General features: G+C 37.4%; 1 protein-coding gene across 1 annotated transcript; it reads right to left on the bottom strand.

The window, feature by feature from the left end:
• Positions 1–1,649: 1,649 nt before the first annotated feature.
• On the bottom strand, positions 1,650–17,338 carry LOC116300554 (short transient receptor potential channel 5). The gene is made up of 9 exons (XM_031709438.2): positions 16,396–17,338; positions 14,757–14,988; positions 13,673–13,976; positions 12,593–13,100; positions 12,166–12,364; positions 11,574–11,717; positions 4,174–4,209; positions 3,963–4,013; positions 1,650–3,576 (listed from the first exon to the last, which is right to left on the bottom strand). Exons 1-9 carry the CDS (start codon positions 17,151–17,153, stop codon positions 3,334–3,336), a joined length of 2,475 nt encoding a protein of 824 aa, XP_031565298.2. The 5' UTR covers positions 17,154–17,338; the 3' UTR covers positions 1,650–3,333.
• Positions 17,339–19,410: the final 2,072 nt, after the last annotated feature.

Here is a 19,410-nt window from a genome sequence, read left to right as displayed (position 1 = left end):
TCGTGCCCATTGGCACAATGGCAATTGTTGATTATCAGTGCGTGCACAATACATCACAATTCTAATGTTTACTATCAGTGCAGAGGAGGGTGATCAAGTCGCGTGAAGCATTGTGGGTTAAAAGTTTCATTGTGCTTCATTTGCATTTGACTATCGTTGTGTGAACATCTCCTGGCGAGAAAGTATTATGAATGTCAAATCTGTCTCAACGGTTTGGTGTGAATTTTCTTGCAGTTAGTGTTTTCCTATATCTATACTGTGCAAAATTTCAATTTCTACATACTTGTACGGTGAAGTCTCTGCCATTTATGTCGATAAAACTAGTTGGGGGCCAAGTTAGCTTCACCGACAACCCTCGCGAACGACTGAAGATTGTTTTGGTTCATGACTGCCAAAAAATCCGAGAACTAAATGAGAAAAGAGGGCCTTTGACCATAAGGGCTGTTAGTTGCTGCAAAATAGTGCTAAGTGGTGGATATTTAATTTGATAACTTTATTCAAACGCGATTGATTGAGCTAGAACATCGAGCATCCAAACAACCGCAATCGGCTTGAAACCACATACCCGGCGACTAAGATGACAAACCTTGAACCGATTTTTCTCTTCAAAAATATCTCCTAAAACCATTCATTTCATTACATACATTCATTCTTAATTCATTTCTTGTCAAGTTTATGTTCTTATCATGGAAACTTCTCGTTTCGAATAATTATAAAGCGTTCTTATTGTTTCAGGGTCAATATTGAAGTTTAAAGTCTTTTAAAGGTTATGATAAATTGATAAACTTTGCATTTTAAATTAATAGTATATAATTATTTTAGTTTATATTATACTTATATTCCGCGAACATGACAGTATTTTCCCCTTATATTTCCACTGGCTCAAACAGGAAAGTTTTGATTATTGAAAATGCACATGTAGAAAGTAACAGCACACAAAGTAACGCATAATAACAACGGTCGACTTGTGAGCCGGGGTCGATGACAAGTCTCAGATTCTGACAATTCTCAGTATTCTGACGATAGATTTTCCAATTGAATCAATAAGAAATCAATAAAATAAAACAATAACAAAATTACGATTTCATTTCCTATCTGAAACGATTTAGTGGTGCCGTGTTTTCATGTAAAAGGATGTTAGCGTTACGCGGGTGATTCCCGCCATCTTGACAAGATATGCTTGATAGGTGACATAGTACCATGCACAACATTCAGAATAACTCTGAAACGGTAAGAGGTTCACCGGGGTTCACCTCTATATTTTTGATTATTAGGAATTAAAGCTTTAGAATATTTATAAACACAGACATGTTATCCATCGTAAAGCCAGACGACAAGCGATAAAGATGCACGATATTTCAACCTTCAGTGTCAGCGTGTGAAAGCGATGGCCATCTTAATGTTATAAATTTACATAGAAATATGTCTTATCTGGAAACGAGACTTGGTGTACAGGAATTACTGCTATTAATCCATGCGACAGTTAAAAAACATGAGGTTATGATAAGTAATATGAGGGGAAATTAATGATTCTTTACGACTATGAAATTCTTGTGATATTTGTTGTTGCCTGTGATCATGATTGTGATTGGTCGATTAGGTCACGTGCCACTTGATCACCCTCCTCTTATTAGTGTGTAGGCATTACATCACAATGCAAATGTTTATTATCAGTGGTATGCCTTACATCACAATCCTAATGTTTATTATCAGTGCGTGTGCATTACATCACAATCCTAATGTTTACTATCACTGCGTGCGCATTACATCACAATTCTAATATTTGTTATCAGTGCGTGCGCATTACATCACAATCCTAACGTTTACTATCACTGCGTGCGCATTACATCACAATTCTAATGTTTATTATCAGTGCGTGCGCATAACATCACAATCCTAACGTTCACTATCACTGCGTGCGCATTACATCACAATGCTAATGTTTATTATCATTGGTTGCGCGTTGCATCACAATCCTAACGTTTACTATCAGTGCGTGCGCATCACATCACAATTCTAATGTTTACTATCAGTGCGTGCGCATTACATCACAATTCTAATGTTTATTATCACTGCGTGCGCATTACATCACAATGCTAATGTTTATTATCACTGCGTGCGTATTACCTCACAATCCTAACGTTTACTATCAGTGCGTGCGTATTACATCACAATCCTAATGTTTATTATCAGTGCGTGTGCATTACATCACAATCCTAACGTTTACTATCACTGCGTGCGCATTACATCACAATTCTAATGTTTATTATCAGTGCGTGCGCATTACATCACAATCCTAATGTTTATTCTCAGTGCGTGCGCATTACATCACAATCCTAATGTTTATTATCAGTGCGTGTGCATTACATCACAATCCTAACGTTTACTATCAGTGCGTGCGCATTACATCACAATTCTAATGTTTATTATCAGTGCGTGCGCATTACATCACAATCCTAACGTTTATTATCACTGCGTGCGCATCACATCACAATCCTAACGTTTACTATCACTGCGTACGCGTTGCATCACAATCCTAACGTTTACTATCACTGCGTGCGCATCACATCACAATTCTAATGTTTACTATCAGTGCGTGCGCATTACATCACAATTCTAATGTTTATTATCACTGCGTGCGCATTACATCACAATGCTAATGGTTATTATCACTGCGTGCGTATTACATCACAATTCTAATGTTTATTATCACTGCGTGCGCATTACATCACAATGCTAATGTTTATTATCACTGCGTGCGTATTACCTCACCATCCTAATGTTTATTATCACTGCGTGCGCATTACATCACAATCCTAATATTTATTATCACTGTGTGTGCATTACATCACAATCCTAATATTTATTATCACTGGGTGTGCATTACATCACAATTCTAATGTTTATTATCACTGCGTGCGCATTACATCACAATCCTAATGTTTATTCTCAGTGCGTGCGCATTACATCACAATCCTAACGTTTACTATCACTGTGTGCGCATTACATCACAATCCTAATGTTTATCATCAGTGCGTGCGCATTACATCACAATGCGAATGTTTATTATCACTGCATGCGCATTACATCATAAAGGCAATGTTTATTATCAGTGCGTGCGCATTACATCACAATCCTAACGTTTACTATCACTGCGTGCGCATTACATCACATTGCGAATGTTTATTATCGGTGCGTGCGCATTAGATCATAATGTCAATGTTTATTATCAGTGCGTGCGCATTACATCATAATGTCAATGTTTATTATCAGTGCGTGTGCATTACATCATAATGTTAATGGTAAAATGCATGCCTTTTTTGGTGGATGTTTTTAGTTTTCTGTAAAAGATAAGTTCATCATTTCTTTCCCATGACGGGATGTCTCTGACTTGCTGATGGGCATTATGTTATCATGTTGGTTCAGTGGTCGAGAATAGTTAGTCTCGATCCCAGTTTCCGCAGTTTCAATATCAATTTCCTGTTCAAGAGTAGATTTTGGCAGGCCCATTATTTTCCTTTCGTTTTCTATGTAACGTCGTAGCATAACTCGAATTTTCTCTCTTTCGATTTCAGTCTAAAAAATTCAAAAAATATTACAATTACTCGAAGGATAAAAGAACCGATTTACTCAACAGTGTATTCGTTTGCACACGCTTATTAGCACAGAAACACACAATATTTTGCACTAAAGAAATAAAAGTCGCCGGGAAGGGAAGGGGGCCACTGAAGTAGTTTGGTTTTTGATATAAAATGCGATCCCTTTTCAGTGTCTTAATTATTAATTTTATTATTTCAAGAAGTAAGATGTGTTTAACAAGTTATTAAGGAAAAACAAGGGGTTGAAAGACAAATGATAAACACGCCTTTTTTAATTGAATATCACTATAAAGAAAGAAAAAGAGAAAGAAAGAAAAAAGTGTGAAGAATGGGGAAAAAGGAAACTAAAAGAGGACAACATACCTTAGCTTTATCCCGTCCCTGATGGTTACCATTACTTGTGGTTTGCCTGGCCTAAGAGAAGAGATGGAGAGAGAGAGACAAAATAATAAAATAACTCTAATTCGCTAAACTCTTGTAATTAACACTCATCAATAGACGTACGGGACTACCTAAACTTCTTCTTGGTTATTTTATCTTTGAACTTTACTTTACTCACAACGATTTTACGTACCATTTCATAATCAATATTTACATTCGTGGGTGATGACTGTGAAATTAAATGCAGAGAACGGTTTTTTAACAATAAAATTATTAGGAAAATGCATTTAATAGAGGGAAATAATAATAATATATATATTTAGGCACTGCCTAAAAGCGGAGCTCCCGATTCGCAAGTCACAGGGAGAGCAATTTGCATGCGAAACTGAAAGGTAAGAATAAGATCGGGGTAAAAAATTTTCAATTATTTTCTATTCGAGATCAAGATAATTTCTCCCATAATAAAAACAATGCAGTGAAATCGAATCGAAATGCACTACATTGTTTTCTTTGCGCGAGTATACTCTCCCACTTAGGAATTTTGTACACAACTCACCACCACCCCCAGGAGCTAGTTTTGTTCTTTGAAGATTCTTCGACAAAGCTTTCCCAGGCCGACAGTTTCAGGCTTTGAATCTCTTTTACTTAAAAAACGAAAGATAACTACAGATAATCCAATACAATATCAAGTTTAGTGAAATTTACCTCGGATGTCTTTCACTGAAATCGAAAATCTGGAGATTTAGGACAAATCAAGACTAAAAAACAGACTTGAAAACTGGTTAAGGTGAGCAGAAAATAAGCTTACTTTGATAAGTCTTTTACAGAACGAGAGGAAGTTTACAATCAGTTAAACTTGACAAGAACAACTGAGACGAAATAGAAAATAATGAAAAGGCAATGCAAAATACAAAATGACAAATTTTTTTGTCAGTAAATTGGCGTTTGTAAATGTTTTTGAATATTTTTTTAGCTTTTCAAAGTGAAAGACAAGGTCTTTATACAATAACATCTCTCAACAACACAAATTTAGGCTCATTTTACGATCATACTTGCTCGAACAGCTTAATAAACAGTTGAATGTTTGGCGTAAATTTATATTTCATTCAATAATTAAATAAATAATCTGTAGAAAGATATATAATTATTGAATGAAAGTATTCTTTGGTTTGTAAATGGGACCCCGCGATTAGGAGGCGAACAAAGCTGCATTTTTCATGAACGAGATTTGCTTTGATTTTCATCATGCTTCCTTTCTTGGATTTGGTCTGTGTGCCTTCTCCAATAACTTCCAGCTTCTGTTTTGACTTCATACATCAATGGTCCTAGTTGTGTGTTGATGGTTCCATTAACCCACTTGTCTTGTCCTCTGTAGTCTCGAACTGTCACTGGCTGTCCATCATCAAACAAGCGTATAGGTGTTTTCTTCTCAAGCGCTTTCTTCATTTGTTTCTTCTGCACTGTGCTTTTTACATCTGGCTTCATCAAATCCAGACGTGAACGTATGTTTCGACCAAGGAACATTTTGGCTGGTGTTTCGTTAGTGGTAGCATGAGGTGTGTTGCGGTACATCAGTAGGAAATTTGCTATCTTCTTGTTTAAAGAGGCTGATTCTGATTTCATTGCCTTCATACTCTGTTTGAAGGTTTGCACGAATCTTTCTGCTTGTCCATTCGTTGCAGGATGGAACGGTGCTGATCTAAAATGGTGAATCCCATTGCTCTTCATGAATGTTTGAAATTCCTCTGACGTGAATTGCGGTCCGTTGTCAGAAACGAGCTGCTGTGGTACGCCGTTTCTTGCGAATACTGAGCGTAGTACCTCAATAGTGCTTGTTGCTGTGATCTTGTTCATTGGAAACACCTCTGGCCATTTAGAGTGTGCGTCGACTATAATCAAAAACTGTTTGTTCATAAATGGTCCAGCAAAATCGATATGGATGCGTTCCCAAGGTGAACTTGGCCATTCCCAGGGGTGGATGGGTACCTTTGTTGGGTTGTTTCGTACTTTGTTACAACCAGAGCAGGTTTTGGTTATCTGTTCAATTTCGGAGTCGATTCCTGGCCACCAGATGTGACTTCTAGCGAGGGCTTTCATTTTCACTACGCCTAGGTGAGTTGAATGGATGACCTCCAATACTTGTTTCCTTAGGGTGTCTGGAATGATTACTCGTATTCCCCACATGAGACATCCCTGATACGTTGTGATTTCATCTCGACGATTGTAGTACGCCAGTAGTAACTTGTCGTCTGGCTTAGTTGACCATCCAGACATGGTCTGTTCATAGACTCTACTTAAGATCTTGTCCCTTGTTGTCTCTCGCCTGATTGTTGCGCTTGTCACTGGTAACTGTTCAAACTGACTTAAGTGAAAAATGTCAACAGCTTCTTCCTTTTGATCCTCTGGGGTTACTTCGAACGGTAGTCTTGAAAGGGCGTCAGCGTTAGTGTGTCGCTTAGTGTTCCTATACTCTATGTCGTAAGTATAGCCTGATAGAAACATAGCGTATCGCTGTAGTCTTGTAGCTGTGGTCACTGGTATGCCTTTGGTTGGGCTGAAGATGGTTACTAGTGGTTGATGATCCGTAACCAACGTAAACTGTCTTCCGTAAAGGTAGGTGTGGAATCGTTTGATTCCAAAGATGATTGCTAATGCTTCTTTGTCAATTTGAGAGTAGTTTTTCTCTGCTTTCGTTAAGGTGCGAGAAGCGAATGCTATTGGTCTTTCTTGTCCATCGATGATATGGGACAGAACTGCGCCGACTCCATATGGTGACGCGTCGCATGCTAAGCGGATAGGCTTCTTGGAATCATGATGACACAATACCAAATCTGACGTGACCATCTCTTTTACCTTCTCAAAGGCTTTGTCACATGCTTTCGTCCACTGCCATGCTTTACCTTGTTCCAGTAGCTGGTGGAGTGGTCTCATTACCGAGGCTAGGTCTGGTAGAAATCTGTGGTAATAATTTACGAGGCCAATGAATGCGCGAAGCTGAGTGACATTCTTTGGTGCTGGAGTATCACGCACTGCTTTAATCTTCTCCTCTGTCTTGTGTATGCCGTGCTTGTCTATCTTGTGTCCACAGTATTCGATCTTATCTTGGAAGAACTGGCATTTGTCTAGGTTGACCTTGAGTTGGTACTGTTGCAGACGGCTCAACACACTATCCAGATTGTTAAAATGTTCGGTATTGTCCTTACCAGTTATTATCATGTCATCTAGGATGCATTGGACTGATGGTATTCCTTGCAGAATCTGTTCCATAGTCCTCTGCCATATTGCTGGTGCAGAAGCGATTCCAAACAACATTCGGTTGAACTGGTATAGACCCTTGTGCGTATTCACAGTTAAATACTTCTTTGAGTTTTCTTCCATCTCCATGTGTAGGTAGGCTTGCCTCAAATCGATCTTTGTGAACTTTTCTCCATCTGCTAACGATGCGAACACATCTTCTATCCTGGGTAACGGGTACTGGTCCACTGCAAGCTGGGGATTAACTGTGAGCTTAAAGTCTCCGCAGATTCTTACTCTTCCGTTTTTCTTGAGTACGGGAACTATGGGTGTGGCCCATTCGCTTGTTGCCACCTTGGACATTATTCCCATTTTCTCTAGCTCGTCTAATTCTCGCTCCACCTTTGGTCTCAAGGCATATGGTAGTTGTCTGGCTTTCAGAAATACTGGTTGCGGTTCCTCTTTGAACTTTAATGTCGCCTTGATGTCCTTCACTTTCCCAATTCCTTCTTCAAAGACTGTTGGATATTTGTTTAAGATATTGTCTAGTGCGTTGTTGGTACTTGCAGGTTCCTTATTCAGTGTTAACACGTTGTTTATCTCTTTCCATTCTAACTGTATCGCTGCTAACCAATCTCGGCCAAACAGTGCTGCTGTGCCTCTCTCGACTAGATATAATTCGAGGTTTTTCTCTTGATTGTTGTACTTTACCTTGACGCGTGTGATTCCTAACGGATGAATTTTCTCTCCTGAGTAGGTTTTTAAAACAACTTTTGTGGGCTCAATTTTAGCCTTGCCGACTTGCTTCTCAAATTCATCTTTAGACATAACTGAAACTGCTGATCCTGTGTCAAGCTCCATTGATACTTTCTTTCCATTAATATTTAATGGTAGTTGAATAGGCTTAGTTTTCTTCTCTTTTATCGAATTAATGTCTAAGCTTCCTACGGGAAGTTCATTGTCGCTGTCCGATTCGTCTTCGCTATCGGCATTGTTATCGAGGGCGTGTACATTCCGGCGTGTATGGCGGCGTGTTTGTTGTCTGCGTTTAGCTAAACATGCTTTCTCGATATGTCCTTTCTTCTTGCAAAAATAACATGTAGCTTCTTTATGTTTACATGAATTAGATGAATGACCTGGTTTATCACATCTAAAACACGTATTATCTCTTGGTTTAAGCTGATTTTCGGTTGGTTTTCTAGGCTTTGCTTTAGCTATCTTGTTTACACCAACTTCTTTGTGCTTACCTTGTAATTCAATGGCGTCTTTCGCGGCCATTTCCATTGCTACGGATATTGCGATAGCTTTTTCCAGTGGTAACGTAGATTCTGAAAGCAATCTTTTCTGTATTCCGGTATTACGGATTCCACATACTAATCTATCTCTGAGTGTGTCGTTCAGGTTATCGAAGTTGCAGTGAATCGCCAACTTCCTTAGTTGTGCTACATAGTCGTTTATAGTTTCTCCTTCGTCTTGCATTCTTGTATGAAATCGGAAACGTTGAGTGATTACAGACGGTTTAGGCGATAGTTGTCTCTCCAAAAGGTGTACGATGGTATTATACTCAAGCTCAGAAGGCTTTTCTGGAGCTGCTAAATTTCGTAAGAGATTATAAGTTTTACTTCCAAGTAGCGTAAGGAGCGCGGGAACTTTCTTCTCTGTTTTGATCTCGTTGACTGTAAAATTTTGTTTCAAACGCTCGATGTAGGCACTCCATGTTTCTGTAGCTTCGTCGAATGGTTCTATTCTTCCAATAAAGGCCATTTTTGTTTGTGAAAACCAAGGAAATCTCACATTATTTCAAGAAGAAGTCCTCCGAATTTTTACAATGTGACCATCCTCGTCGCCAGTAATTGTGGTGTATTTGTGCTTTATTATGTACGATCGTCATATATAATTACATGTCAATCAATGCAAATCTAACAATAATAATAATAATAATAATAATAATAATAATAATGGGATATTCTTGTGTGTCGTATTTGTGATACATTGTCTCAAGGCGCTACATTTATGAACAGTTAAGGCGCTATTAGCAGCCGTGCAGCTCGCAATCATGAGTGTATAATTAGTGGATTAATAATATATAAATTTAGGGAGTGCCTAAAAGCAGAGCTCCCAATAGGCACAGGTAGCCCAATTTAGGTAAAACTCAAAAATTAAAATAAAATCGGGCAAAAAATCTTCAATTATCATTATTTCATTCGAAATAAATATAATGTCCTCCATAATCAAAACCATGCAGTGAAAAAAAATCAAATCAAAATGTATTATATATTTTTCTTCGAACGAGTTTTGTTTTCAACTTTACTACTGTCCTTTGTCACATGTACACGACCCACCACCAGCTACCCCAGGGGCAAGTTTTGTTGAAAAATGGCTGACATTTTTACGCTTTGAATTCCTGGTTAATTTTACTTGAAAAACGAAAGATAACTACAGATAATCCAATACAATATCAGGTTTAGTGAAATTTACCTTGGATGTCTTTCATTAAAATCCAAATTTTGGACATTTCCGAACTTTTTAAGGATAAATCAACGCTATAAAACAGATTTCAAAACTGGCTTTAAAAAGGTGAGATAACGATGTTTAGTTATGATGAAGAGTTTTATGTTTTTCATGCATAGGAACCGTATTTTCACCGCAATGAAAATAAAAAATAAATGCTTTGGTAGCAAAAGAAAGAAAACCAGCTTTAGATTATTAACTTAAGACTTACTAAACAAGCCAAATTTGCGAAGTCCTAAACGAAAAAACCAAATGTGTAAGTTAAAAAATAATAATTTTCTTTTCCTATGTCTTCATTAAACAAATTTTTATTCCTTTCAGGCTTAACTATTTTTCGAGAAGCTTAAAAATTAAGCTTACTAGATTTTGAGATTCGATTTTACCAGTTTTCATCTGTTTTTATGTGAGAAAAAGATATTGAAATCACGAACGACAACAGTAATTTTCGAAATAAAGTTATTATTCAGTTAAACTGATTAACTTACGGAGTACGGAGGTGGAGTAGTAGTCAAGTCATTAAAAAAAAACTCAATGGGTTACCAATTTTTCTTAAGTATGGTGCTGAGGCACGCGTTGAGCTTCGCTATTATGCTTTCAAATTAGGATAGGCTGTTGAATCGGGAGACGAACCCTTAATCTTAGTAGAATAATTCAACATGGTTACTAAAGGCACTACTTTCTCCTCAGTTATTGCAAAATTTGGAGGGATATCGGGACGGGAATAGAGGAAGTAGTAGACTAAATCATGATACGCTGATTTTAAAATTAGATCTTTGTAGTCTCGATATCAGGGAAAGAAAATTTATTTTTATCATAATAACTCTTAGTCTCCCCCACAGCCGCTTTCAGTGTCGTCACGCAACGCTTTTTCCCCTGAGTAGAGGCTGCTTACCCGAGCACAACATTCCTTTCCTATGAATTAACCAATCACGGCTTAGTTCTCGAAAACCAGGAACCATTCGCGCCATATGGAAAGCAACATGCGTCGAAGGCTTCGAGATAGCTGCTAAGAAATTTCGCATCAAACAGTTTAATGATCATCAGAAAGACGCTATACGAAAGATTTTACAAGAAAAACGAGATTTCTTTGAAAATCTGCCTACTGGATATGGGAAATCGCTCAAAGGGATAAAATATTGGCGCTCTAGAGTATAGCCCAGTAATTTCTTTCGAGACAAGTTCGAGGACTTTTTGAATAACAGAAGTTCGAAGTTCTTGGCATTTCATATAAACTGCTAACGCGACGTTAGAAGGTTGGTCATAAGATAACGCTTTAGCTAACGATTCGTGTTCACTTTGCACGACTTTTCTAACAGTGTGAACAAAAAAAAGCGTTTTCCAGTTTCTTTTTGCTTTTAATATTTTGGCACGAGCTCGATAGCAAGTACAAACTCGAATTCACTATCGGCCGATTAAACAATGTCGATAGCTAAACTTATAAAAATATAAATCTTTTCTTTCTTTATGAACAAAGAAAACACTTAGTTCCGTCTCCAATAATTTGGGGGGGGGGGGGGGGCATTAAACATTTAACAAGAACGAATTCAATTTTAATTTCCCAAACATTTCCTCCCACTTCCACTCAATGCGTCTAAGAATTATTTCTCTAGTCTCGCGAATGTTTACAAGTTGTCAAATTCGAAACGTTTTGATTGGTTCTTGAAACACAATGACACTTATCTAATTGGTTGAACACAAACAATAGGAAAGGAATGTTGTGCTCGGGTAAGCAGCCGCTACTCAGGGGAGAAAGCGTTGCGTGACGACACTGAAAGCGGCTGTGGGGGAGACTAAATAACTCTTGGAAAACGTCAAGATATAATTATCTAAAATAGCATTGTACTTCACCTGGCATATTGTTTCCTTCATTTTCTTGAACACGTTCCTTAATACGATTAGAAGGTTAAAAGGCGGCGGGAGACTGCTGCCCTCCTCAACCCAGAACATCCAGATGCGAGTTCGGGAGACCTTCCATTTTTTTGTCGCGTTACTCTGTATTAATACAAACAAGACGAGCATGTGAACATTTCCCTCGGAACATGCGCAATATAAATATCAAATTATATTGAATTATTATAATAAATATCATATATTAATTTCTTTCAAAGTCAAGGGTGGCAAAGGTGGTGCTGCGCTAAAACGTTCGCCTTTCACCGATATGCTTCCTACAGGACAGGTGGTTGGCGCGATGCTTGTAAATTGAGTTAGAACCATATGAGAATATCTTAATGAATTTTACTGTTGTTCTCTCGATCCATATGCCACGAAGATCTTTTTTTTCTCCTCAGAAAAATCAACACGTGAGGTGAGAATGCACACATAGAATACCAAATGTGGTGCACGTGTGCTTCGTGTGAGTTCATTGGTGACAGTAGATCTATATCAATTTGAGTCCCATAGTAATAGATAAACTACATTGTAATTATTGAACATTGATTACCGTGATATTTTCGAATGATTTGGTCATCATCGCTATAAGCATGTTTACAGCTACGATGACAGCGAGTACCTGGAACAACCCAAACAGGAATACTCCTGTTTCTCTGGTGATGGTAAAATTGGGATCCTTCGTTTGAAATATCTGCGGGTCAGTGTAACCAAATATGGACCAGAACAGATCGTAAGCACCAGAACCAACACTAGATAAAGATGGTTTAAATACAGACAATTAACTTTCAAATAAAGCATGCCAATCACTAGAACCAACGGGCGCATCTATGATTTCCCATGAAGGTGTTCACTCTCCATTAGCCTTAACAACTATCCCTCCATCCCCTCTCCCTCTCCATCTCCCTCTCCCTCTTCCCAAAAAATGCACCGGCCTTTTAATACTTTGCAAAAGCCAACAAACCTATATTTCAGATTACCTTGAAAATGTATGGCCTGTTTCTGTGTTTGTCCCGTTATGAGAAGTTTTTGCTATATACCTTTGTGTGATGACGTAATGCGAGTAGAGTTTCCTTAAACTTAAATCAAAGGCAACAAAAAAGATCGAAAAAAATAGCATGAACTTTATGACGTCGAGTATAAGGTGGTAAAGTGAAAGTTGCCAAGGGCCAATCACATCGTTCACCTGGAACACCACTGATAATCGAACGAAGCTTAGGACCATTGCTATTGAGAACAGACTGTTAGCCACAAGGACGAGTTTATACCATATGCTAGGACTGAAATATGTGATATGGTACAAGACATCCCAGTTTAAATTATTTCCATATGCGATAAGCCTCAGGCTGTATGAAGTCGAGAAGACAATAATCATCGCTATCATGACCCAGTTCCACCACTGGGCAAAATAGCGATAGAACCCCTGTGTGGATAATTCTACCAAGGCTTGAGCAGCAAAACCAGCAACCCATAGCAGTATCATCCACTCTACGGCATGAATAAACAGCTTGGATCAGAATCAAGTTAACATAAGTTAAGAAAAAGGAAAAATGAATGAAGAAGAACAAGAAGAACAAGAATGACAAGAATGACAACAAATACAGAAACATGAACAAGAGCAAGAAAGAAAAAAAAAGACGAAAAGCAATTAAACGAAAACAGGAAGAACAACAATAGGAACATCAACATGAACAGCAACGTCAACAACAACAACAACAACGAAAACGACAACAACAACAAGACGACTAAGAAGAAGAACAAAAAAGAAACATCAACAAAAATAGTAGCAACTACAAGAAAAACAGCAATAGTTGTACTAGACAAAGGAGAAGAAGAAGAGCAACAACAATAAGAAAAACAACAGCAACAACGACAAAAGCAAAAACAAAAACAGCCACAGTAGCAGCAGTGTTCAGCGACTACAAGAAGACGGGCAAAAACCAGTCGATGAAACAACAAGACTGAAAAAAAGACTGATGAAACAACACTGAACTAGAAGATGTAGAACTATAATATAAGAAAATAAGAAGTGAAGCAGAAATCGCATCCTTGGTCCTTACCTGGGATACTTAACTTCACCAACTCATCATCAAATTTGTCTTGGAAGCAAGAAACAACGAGCAAAACAACAAATGATAACATGGACCAGAAATGACTCATGAACTTGATCATTGGATTGTCCATATATCGTGTTATTCCATTCTCACAAGGAGAACATATATTAACAATGGCTAGCAATGGTAGGAGAAGGAAGTGCCGAAGTGTGAACATGAAAACACTAAAGACGCTTCTTTTTCTCCAAGTGGCTATGTTGGGATAAACCACTGAGTTTAGCTGGAGCTGGTTGAAAGGATGAGCTATTAACTAATGGAAAAGAGAAAGACTTGGTAAGTACATTGGCTCTATATACTATTATGTGGGGGTGTTAGAGTGAAGCTGGCAACCAACCAACCAACCAACCAACCAACCAACCAACCAACCAACCAACCAACCAACCAACCAACCAACCAACCAACCAACCAATGCGGGACTCTTATTGGGGTTTCCGATAGGAAGCAAAGGTGCCAGGCGTAGTGGTAGTTTACTAGCTTCTCGATTATGTCTGGGGGCTCGGATTCGATTCCATTCCTGAACGGATTTGGCTTCGCTTGTGAGTGGAATGCTTTAGGTCTTTCCCTAGATTCTTCGTGGGTATTTTTCAAGGCCCTGAGTCCGACCTTGGTGGTTTGAATCGGCGATGATCTCCTGCACAACAGATAGTTGCCAAACCAACTGAGCTAACCAGGAGGCTGTTACAGGGTTCGATCTGTGGTTTAGCCGTGCCCTGACTTTCAGCCAAGAGTTTGTTTCAGAGTTCAATCCGTCAGTTAGCGGTGCCCTGACTTTCAGCCCAGAGCTGGTTCCAGGGTTCAATCTGTGAGTAAGCTTTGCCCGACTTTGATCAGCCTAGAGGTTGTTTCAGGGTTTGATCTGTGAGTTAGCCGTGCCCTGACTTTGATCAGCCTAGAGGTTGTTTCAGGTAAGGGTTTGATAAAATTTGAATATTTTGAAATTCTTTTTACTAGTAAAGCATATTATATAAAAATATATATTATATTACAATAAAGCGTATTATAGAACTATCAAAAAGTGCGTTTTTCTTACCTTATCACATTTAGTTTTAAGAGCCAGATTGAGAAAACTTAGATCCCTCACTTCATGTCTTTTGGAATGGATAACGATGAATTTTTCAATCCTTTCTTTTTTGATGTCAGGAAGAACGTTAGTAAGCATCTTTTTCTCGCTGATGCTGCAACACTGATTCATCAGTTCCTCCATGAAGTTTTCGCATTGGTCTGACAATGATTCGTAATCGTCCTTGAACTCATCGTCAATCCTGAAACAAAAAAAATGAATAAACTTTTTTTCCTATGTCACGGCACGGTTCATTCCCTAAAGAATCGTATTTTTGTTTAACGGTTGCTCTTAAAGGAAACAATGAAGGTAAAGAGGACTATGTTCGGCTGATCCATGTGCAGTTAACGAGCGGGAACAACGGAAATTAATTAATTTATGCGCTTTTAGACGAGATAGGGAATCCAAAGTGATGTAGATACTCCTTTCAAAATTATGAAAATACTAAAGAAAGCACACTTTTTCTCTTTCATTTTTTTTGTATAGTATTTTATGATAACATCGCATCCGTTCCGAGATAATATTGAAGGGGTTCTCTATCACTCTGGATTCCCTATCTAGCTCAAAAAAGTTCTCGAATTATACTTTGCATGAAAATAATTCTTAATATATGCTGATACGCCTCACTCATCACATACGAAACGTACAAAAACGCGTCTCTGACTGTGAAACTAAAAAAAACGACTATCAAGGTCATAAGGTTTGTGTGAAATTTGAATTGCTTGTTGAGGCCTGCCAGACCAACTAGTTTACATATGTATTGTTTAAGGTATCAGGGTAACCCTAGCGACCATTGTGCATTCAACTCTTAATAGCACAAAACCTTTTAATCGAAACCTCAACAAAGTATACATTTTCTATTACTATTCCTTTTTTCCTTTTTGTAAAATACATTTATCCTTTTAAGTTAGAGCGAATTATTCAAATTTTCACCGTGGCACCTTCGCGGAGTTTGATGACAGCCGGTAATGATCGGACACCAATGTTTATTACCTTTCCGAGATCACAAGACATCACTTGTCAAAAGTGTGTCTCCGATTTTTGATTAGTTGCCCCGTTGCTTTTTTATACGCTCTTAAAGTTATGACGCTGCTATATCACCGGTATGCAAGCCAAAATTCAAGATAACTTTGGAAATAAGCAAAAAATAAAAAATTGGATACCCACTTTTGAAGAACAACTATTCAAGATGACTTCCTCAAACTTTCAGTTAAATCGGTTAAATTCCCTTTGACAACGGGCTCAAAATGAACGCAAGCTAAACGCAAAATCACTTCCGAGAAAAAACGCAAAAATGTTTCTGACTGAGCGGAAGCGTCTTTGTTGACACAAACCGTATTTTTTTTATAACTCGCTATTAAAAATCACTATCAACATTTTTTGAGGGGGGAAATCGAAGAATATTATATATTTTATCCCAAAATGTAAAAATGTAAAAATCGATACTTTTGAGCAATTTTGGGGTACCCTGATACCTTAAGTATACAAAATATATATTATTTAATTTTCCTTGGATTCGGTTTGTCCTCGGATATATGACAAAAGCAATAAGCAGTCACGTGATCTCAAAGGTGTCACTCAAATAACCTAGTAACAACTATGACATTACCATGCTTGTCTGTGCAGCTTCTGTTGCATGTCCAGCAGATAGTAAAGAGGGTTGCTGATGGTGTTGTCATTTTTTCCGTAAATAAACTTGTAGCTGATGTAAAATGGGTTTGTACTTGCACGAAATGACTCGAACCTAAGGTGAACACGCTTCTCTTCCTTGTCATCTTCTTTCTTCCTGACGAACGACTCAAACTTATCAAAAATAAACTTGACTGGGTTACAACATCTTAACGAAACACATCCAGTTACCGGCCTTTCTTCGTCGTTTTCAAGTTCCGTCATGTTATCTTTACGCAACCCATCATCTGTAAGAATGTCAATCTTGCCATATCCCTTACTAACAAAATATTCTACTACATCGTAGTTCTTCATTTCTATAGCGATCATCAGTGGAGTTTTATATCGGGTTTCATTGGTAAAGTCGTTCGGGCCGAGATAGACTTTTTGTGGGCAGTCCTGTTTTAATTTCTCTATTTTCTCCAAAATCTTTTTAGCTCTATTCAGTGAACCATCAGTAGAAGTATACACAAGACTTTTGCCAATTGCTCCATACTCCAGGAAAGCGTCAAGTAGTTTGTCATTCTCAAATTGCAAAGCTGTTCTGATTAAAGAGTTCAAAAAGTACTGATCCTTCTGCAACAGAGCTTTTCCGTCTGGTAATTGATTGACAGCTTCGTGGAACTTCTCTACGTCTTGATTCGAAACTGCTTGTTGAAGGCTTTCACGCCATTTCTTCTCTGCTTCGATCGTCCCCATTAAATATAAGAAAACTCAGGGACTGAAAGACCTTTCTATGCAACCAAACTTAGCCTAGAAGGATTGCTAGTACGGTTGAACTCGTAAAACAGTCCAAGCTATATATAACAAGCAACTGCTTATATGTCATGTACACAGCCACAGCCGATCACAAGAACGGAAATAAGTCAGTGCTTGTTGAAATAGATGACAGGGGTGTGATGAAGTGTGTTGTGACCCTGCTCTTTTTTATGAGTTCGATAAAAAGGATGAATTTAGGTCTAGATTCTGTACAAACAACATCATATTAGGCATGTTAAAATAAAATATGTTTGTGTTATGGGACGACCGCTCTCGGTATGAGCTTCGGGATCTTTATTCTACTCTCTGTATTGAACTAATTACACGAGCTATATTTATGATAATTCTATGACAAGTGTCATTCTTTAATCAATGTGATAATATCGTTGAATCATGATTGACTAGAAGAAATAGTAAATACCTAAGTGCGTTATCCTAATAACGAGTAATACGAATGAAAATCTTGGAATTAAACATAGCTTAAACTAAAGTTAATATATAAATATATTGTAAATGTATAGAAAAGGCTACGAGGAATATTTTAACATAAGATTCTAGAGAATAATCCTAAAATAACTGAGCAAAGGGTAGAAAGTGTGTAAAGCGTAAATTTGTGCGTGATGATAGCCTTGCTGTAATCTTATATCTTAAGTAACTTGAGAGCAGCTTATAATTCAATTTTTTAAACGTATTAGTGTAACGCACGCCCTAGTAAATGGTAAGAAAGAGGCGTGCGTTACACTGATATGTTACGTTAATCTGCTATCAATTTACTGGTAGTACGATTATCGGAAATTCAACGTATCAGCGTTTTGTTTCAAATCTCAGCACAGGAAACCCAAAGTACTTTATTGATTTATTTATCATTGGCGTCTTGTTTCAAATCTCAACAAAGGAAACTCAAAGCACTTTATTGATTTATTTATTCGTGTACAAATTCCAAAGCCGGGCTCCCTGTGGTCTTGCTTAGTTTGTCTGTAAAAAGATTCGTTTTCTCTCCTCATAACATTTGTACCGAATCTAGACCACAATGATAATGATAAATAATAAATTTGATAATACATATTTCTATTACGGAAAATACATTTACATATAATAGGGTGTAATGTACTGTACAAATGCACCATGTACCATGCTCAGTATCCTATGTTTCTCCTTCGTCTCCTCTTTATCATCTTCATCTTCTTCTAGTTCAAATTCTGTGGACTCTGACAGAAAAATATATTAGACTGTAACTTGTTCGATGTTACCCCAGCTCTCTGGTCAAATGCAAATCTTGGAAGCAAGTTTATAACTTTTAAGGTGGATAAATTTTTTTTATTGACTGGGTTAAATTACATATATGCCACAATAACATGGCCAACATTGCCAACCTTTTAAATAAAGCTAAGTGAAGTTCGTAAAAATTATGAAACATTGCACCAAGAACGGGATAATAAATTGACCATTACTTAATCCTGTTTAAAGATGGCGGCGGCCAAACTCAACAAAGAACATATACTGAATAGTGCATTCCAGGACCATTCCAGGAAATATTTTAAATTCTTCCATATTGGCCTTAAATATTCTTCGACAAGCTTAAAAATTAAGCTTACTGGGTTTTGTTGAGATTCGATTTTACCATTTTTCATCTGTTTTCAAGTGTGAAAAAATGCGGAAATTACGAACGACAAAATTTTTCAAAATAGAATTTTACACTCAGTTTAACTTGACACAAACAACATAAACAGATTTATTAATGCAAAATAGATATAATTTTATTGGCATTATTGGCATAGGTAAATGTTTTTCCGAATATTTTTCTAGCTTTTTTAAAGTGAAAGAAGACAAGGCCTTACAAGAAAAAGTCAACAACACGAACATAAGCTTATTTATATAACCGTACTATAGCTGGAAAAGCTTAATAAATTAAGTCATTTAAATGTTCTGATAAACAAAATTTCATTGAACCTTCATTAATCTATTACAGCTCTAAAACAAAGTTGAGCACCCTCCTTTTTAATTTCGTTTTTCAAAAGTATTTCATAATACCGAACTTTAGAGGACAATGAAAAATCTGACGATGGGATCGAATCCATCCACAAAAGTCCATCCCTCATCTTCATTTTGGAAATAACATCATAATACCATCAAAGACTGTGCGGAATATTGGAGTAATCTTCGATTCAACAATGACAATGACTTCACAAATTAATTC

The sequence above is a fragment of the Actinia tenebrosa genome, unplaced genomic scaffold, assembly GCF_029948245.1.
Source record: "Actinia tenebrosa isolate PJP-AT-01 unplaced genomic scaffold, QUT_ActTen_1.0 PGA_scaffold13__45_contigs__length_12533684, whole genome shotgun sequence".
In the NCBI taxonomy this organism is placed as follows: domain Eukaryota; kingdom Metazoa; phylum Cnidaria; class Anthozoa; order Actiniaria; family Actiniidae; genus Actinia; species Actinia tenebrosa.
Note: the sequence above shows the minus strand (reverse complement) of the source record. Positions and strands in the feature narration are given on the sequence as shown.

Bases quoted from the DNA above. Each gene is read 5' to 3' on its own strand.
- LOC116300554 (XM_031709438.2), bottom strand. From the start codon at position 17,153: ATGGGGACGATCGAAGCAGAGAAGAAATGGCGTGAAAGCCTTCAACAA. The intron at 13,101-13,672 runs GTAAGGACCAAG...TTCATGCCGTAG, and splicing joins GGTGAAGTTAAGTATCCCAG to AGTGGATGATACTGCTATGG. The intron at 3,577-3,962 runs GTATGTTGTCCT...TGAATTTTTTAG, and splicing joins AGGGACGGGATAAAGCTAAG to ACTGAAATCGAAAGAGAGAA.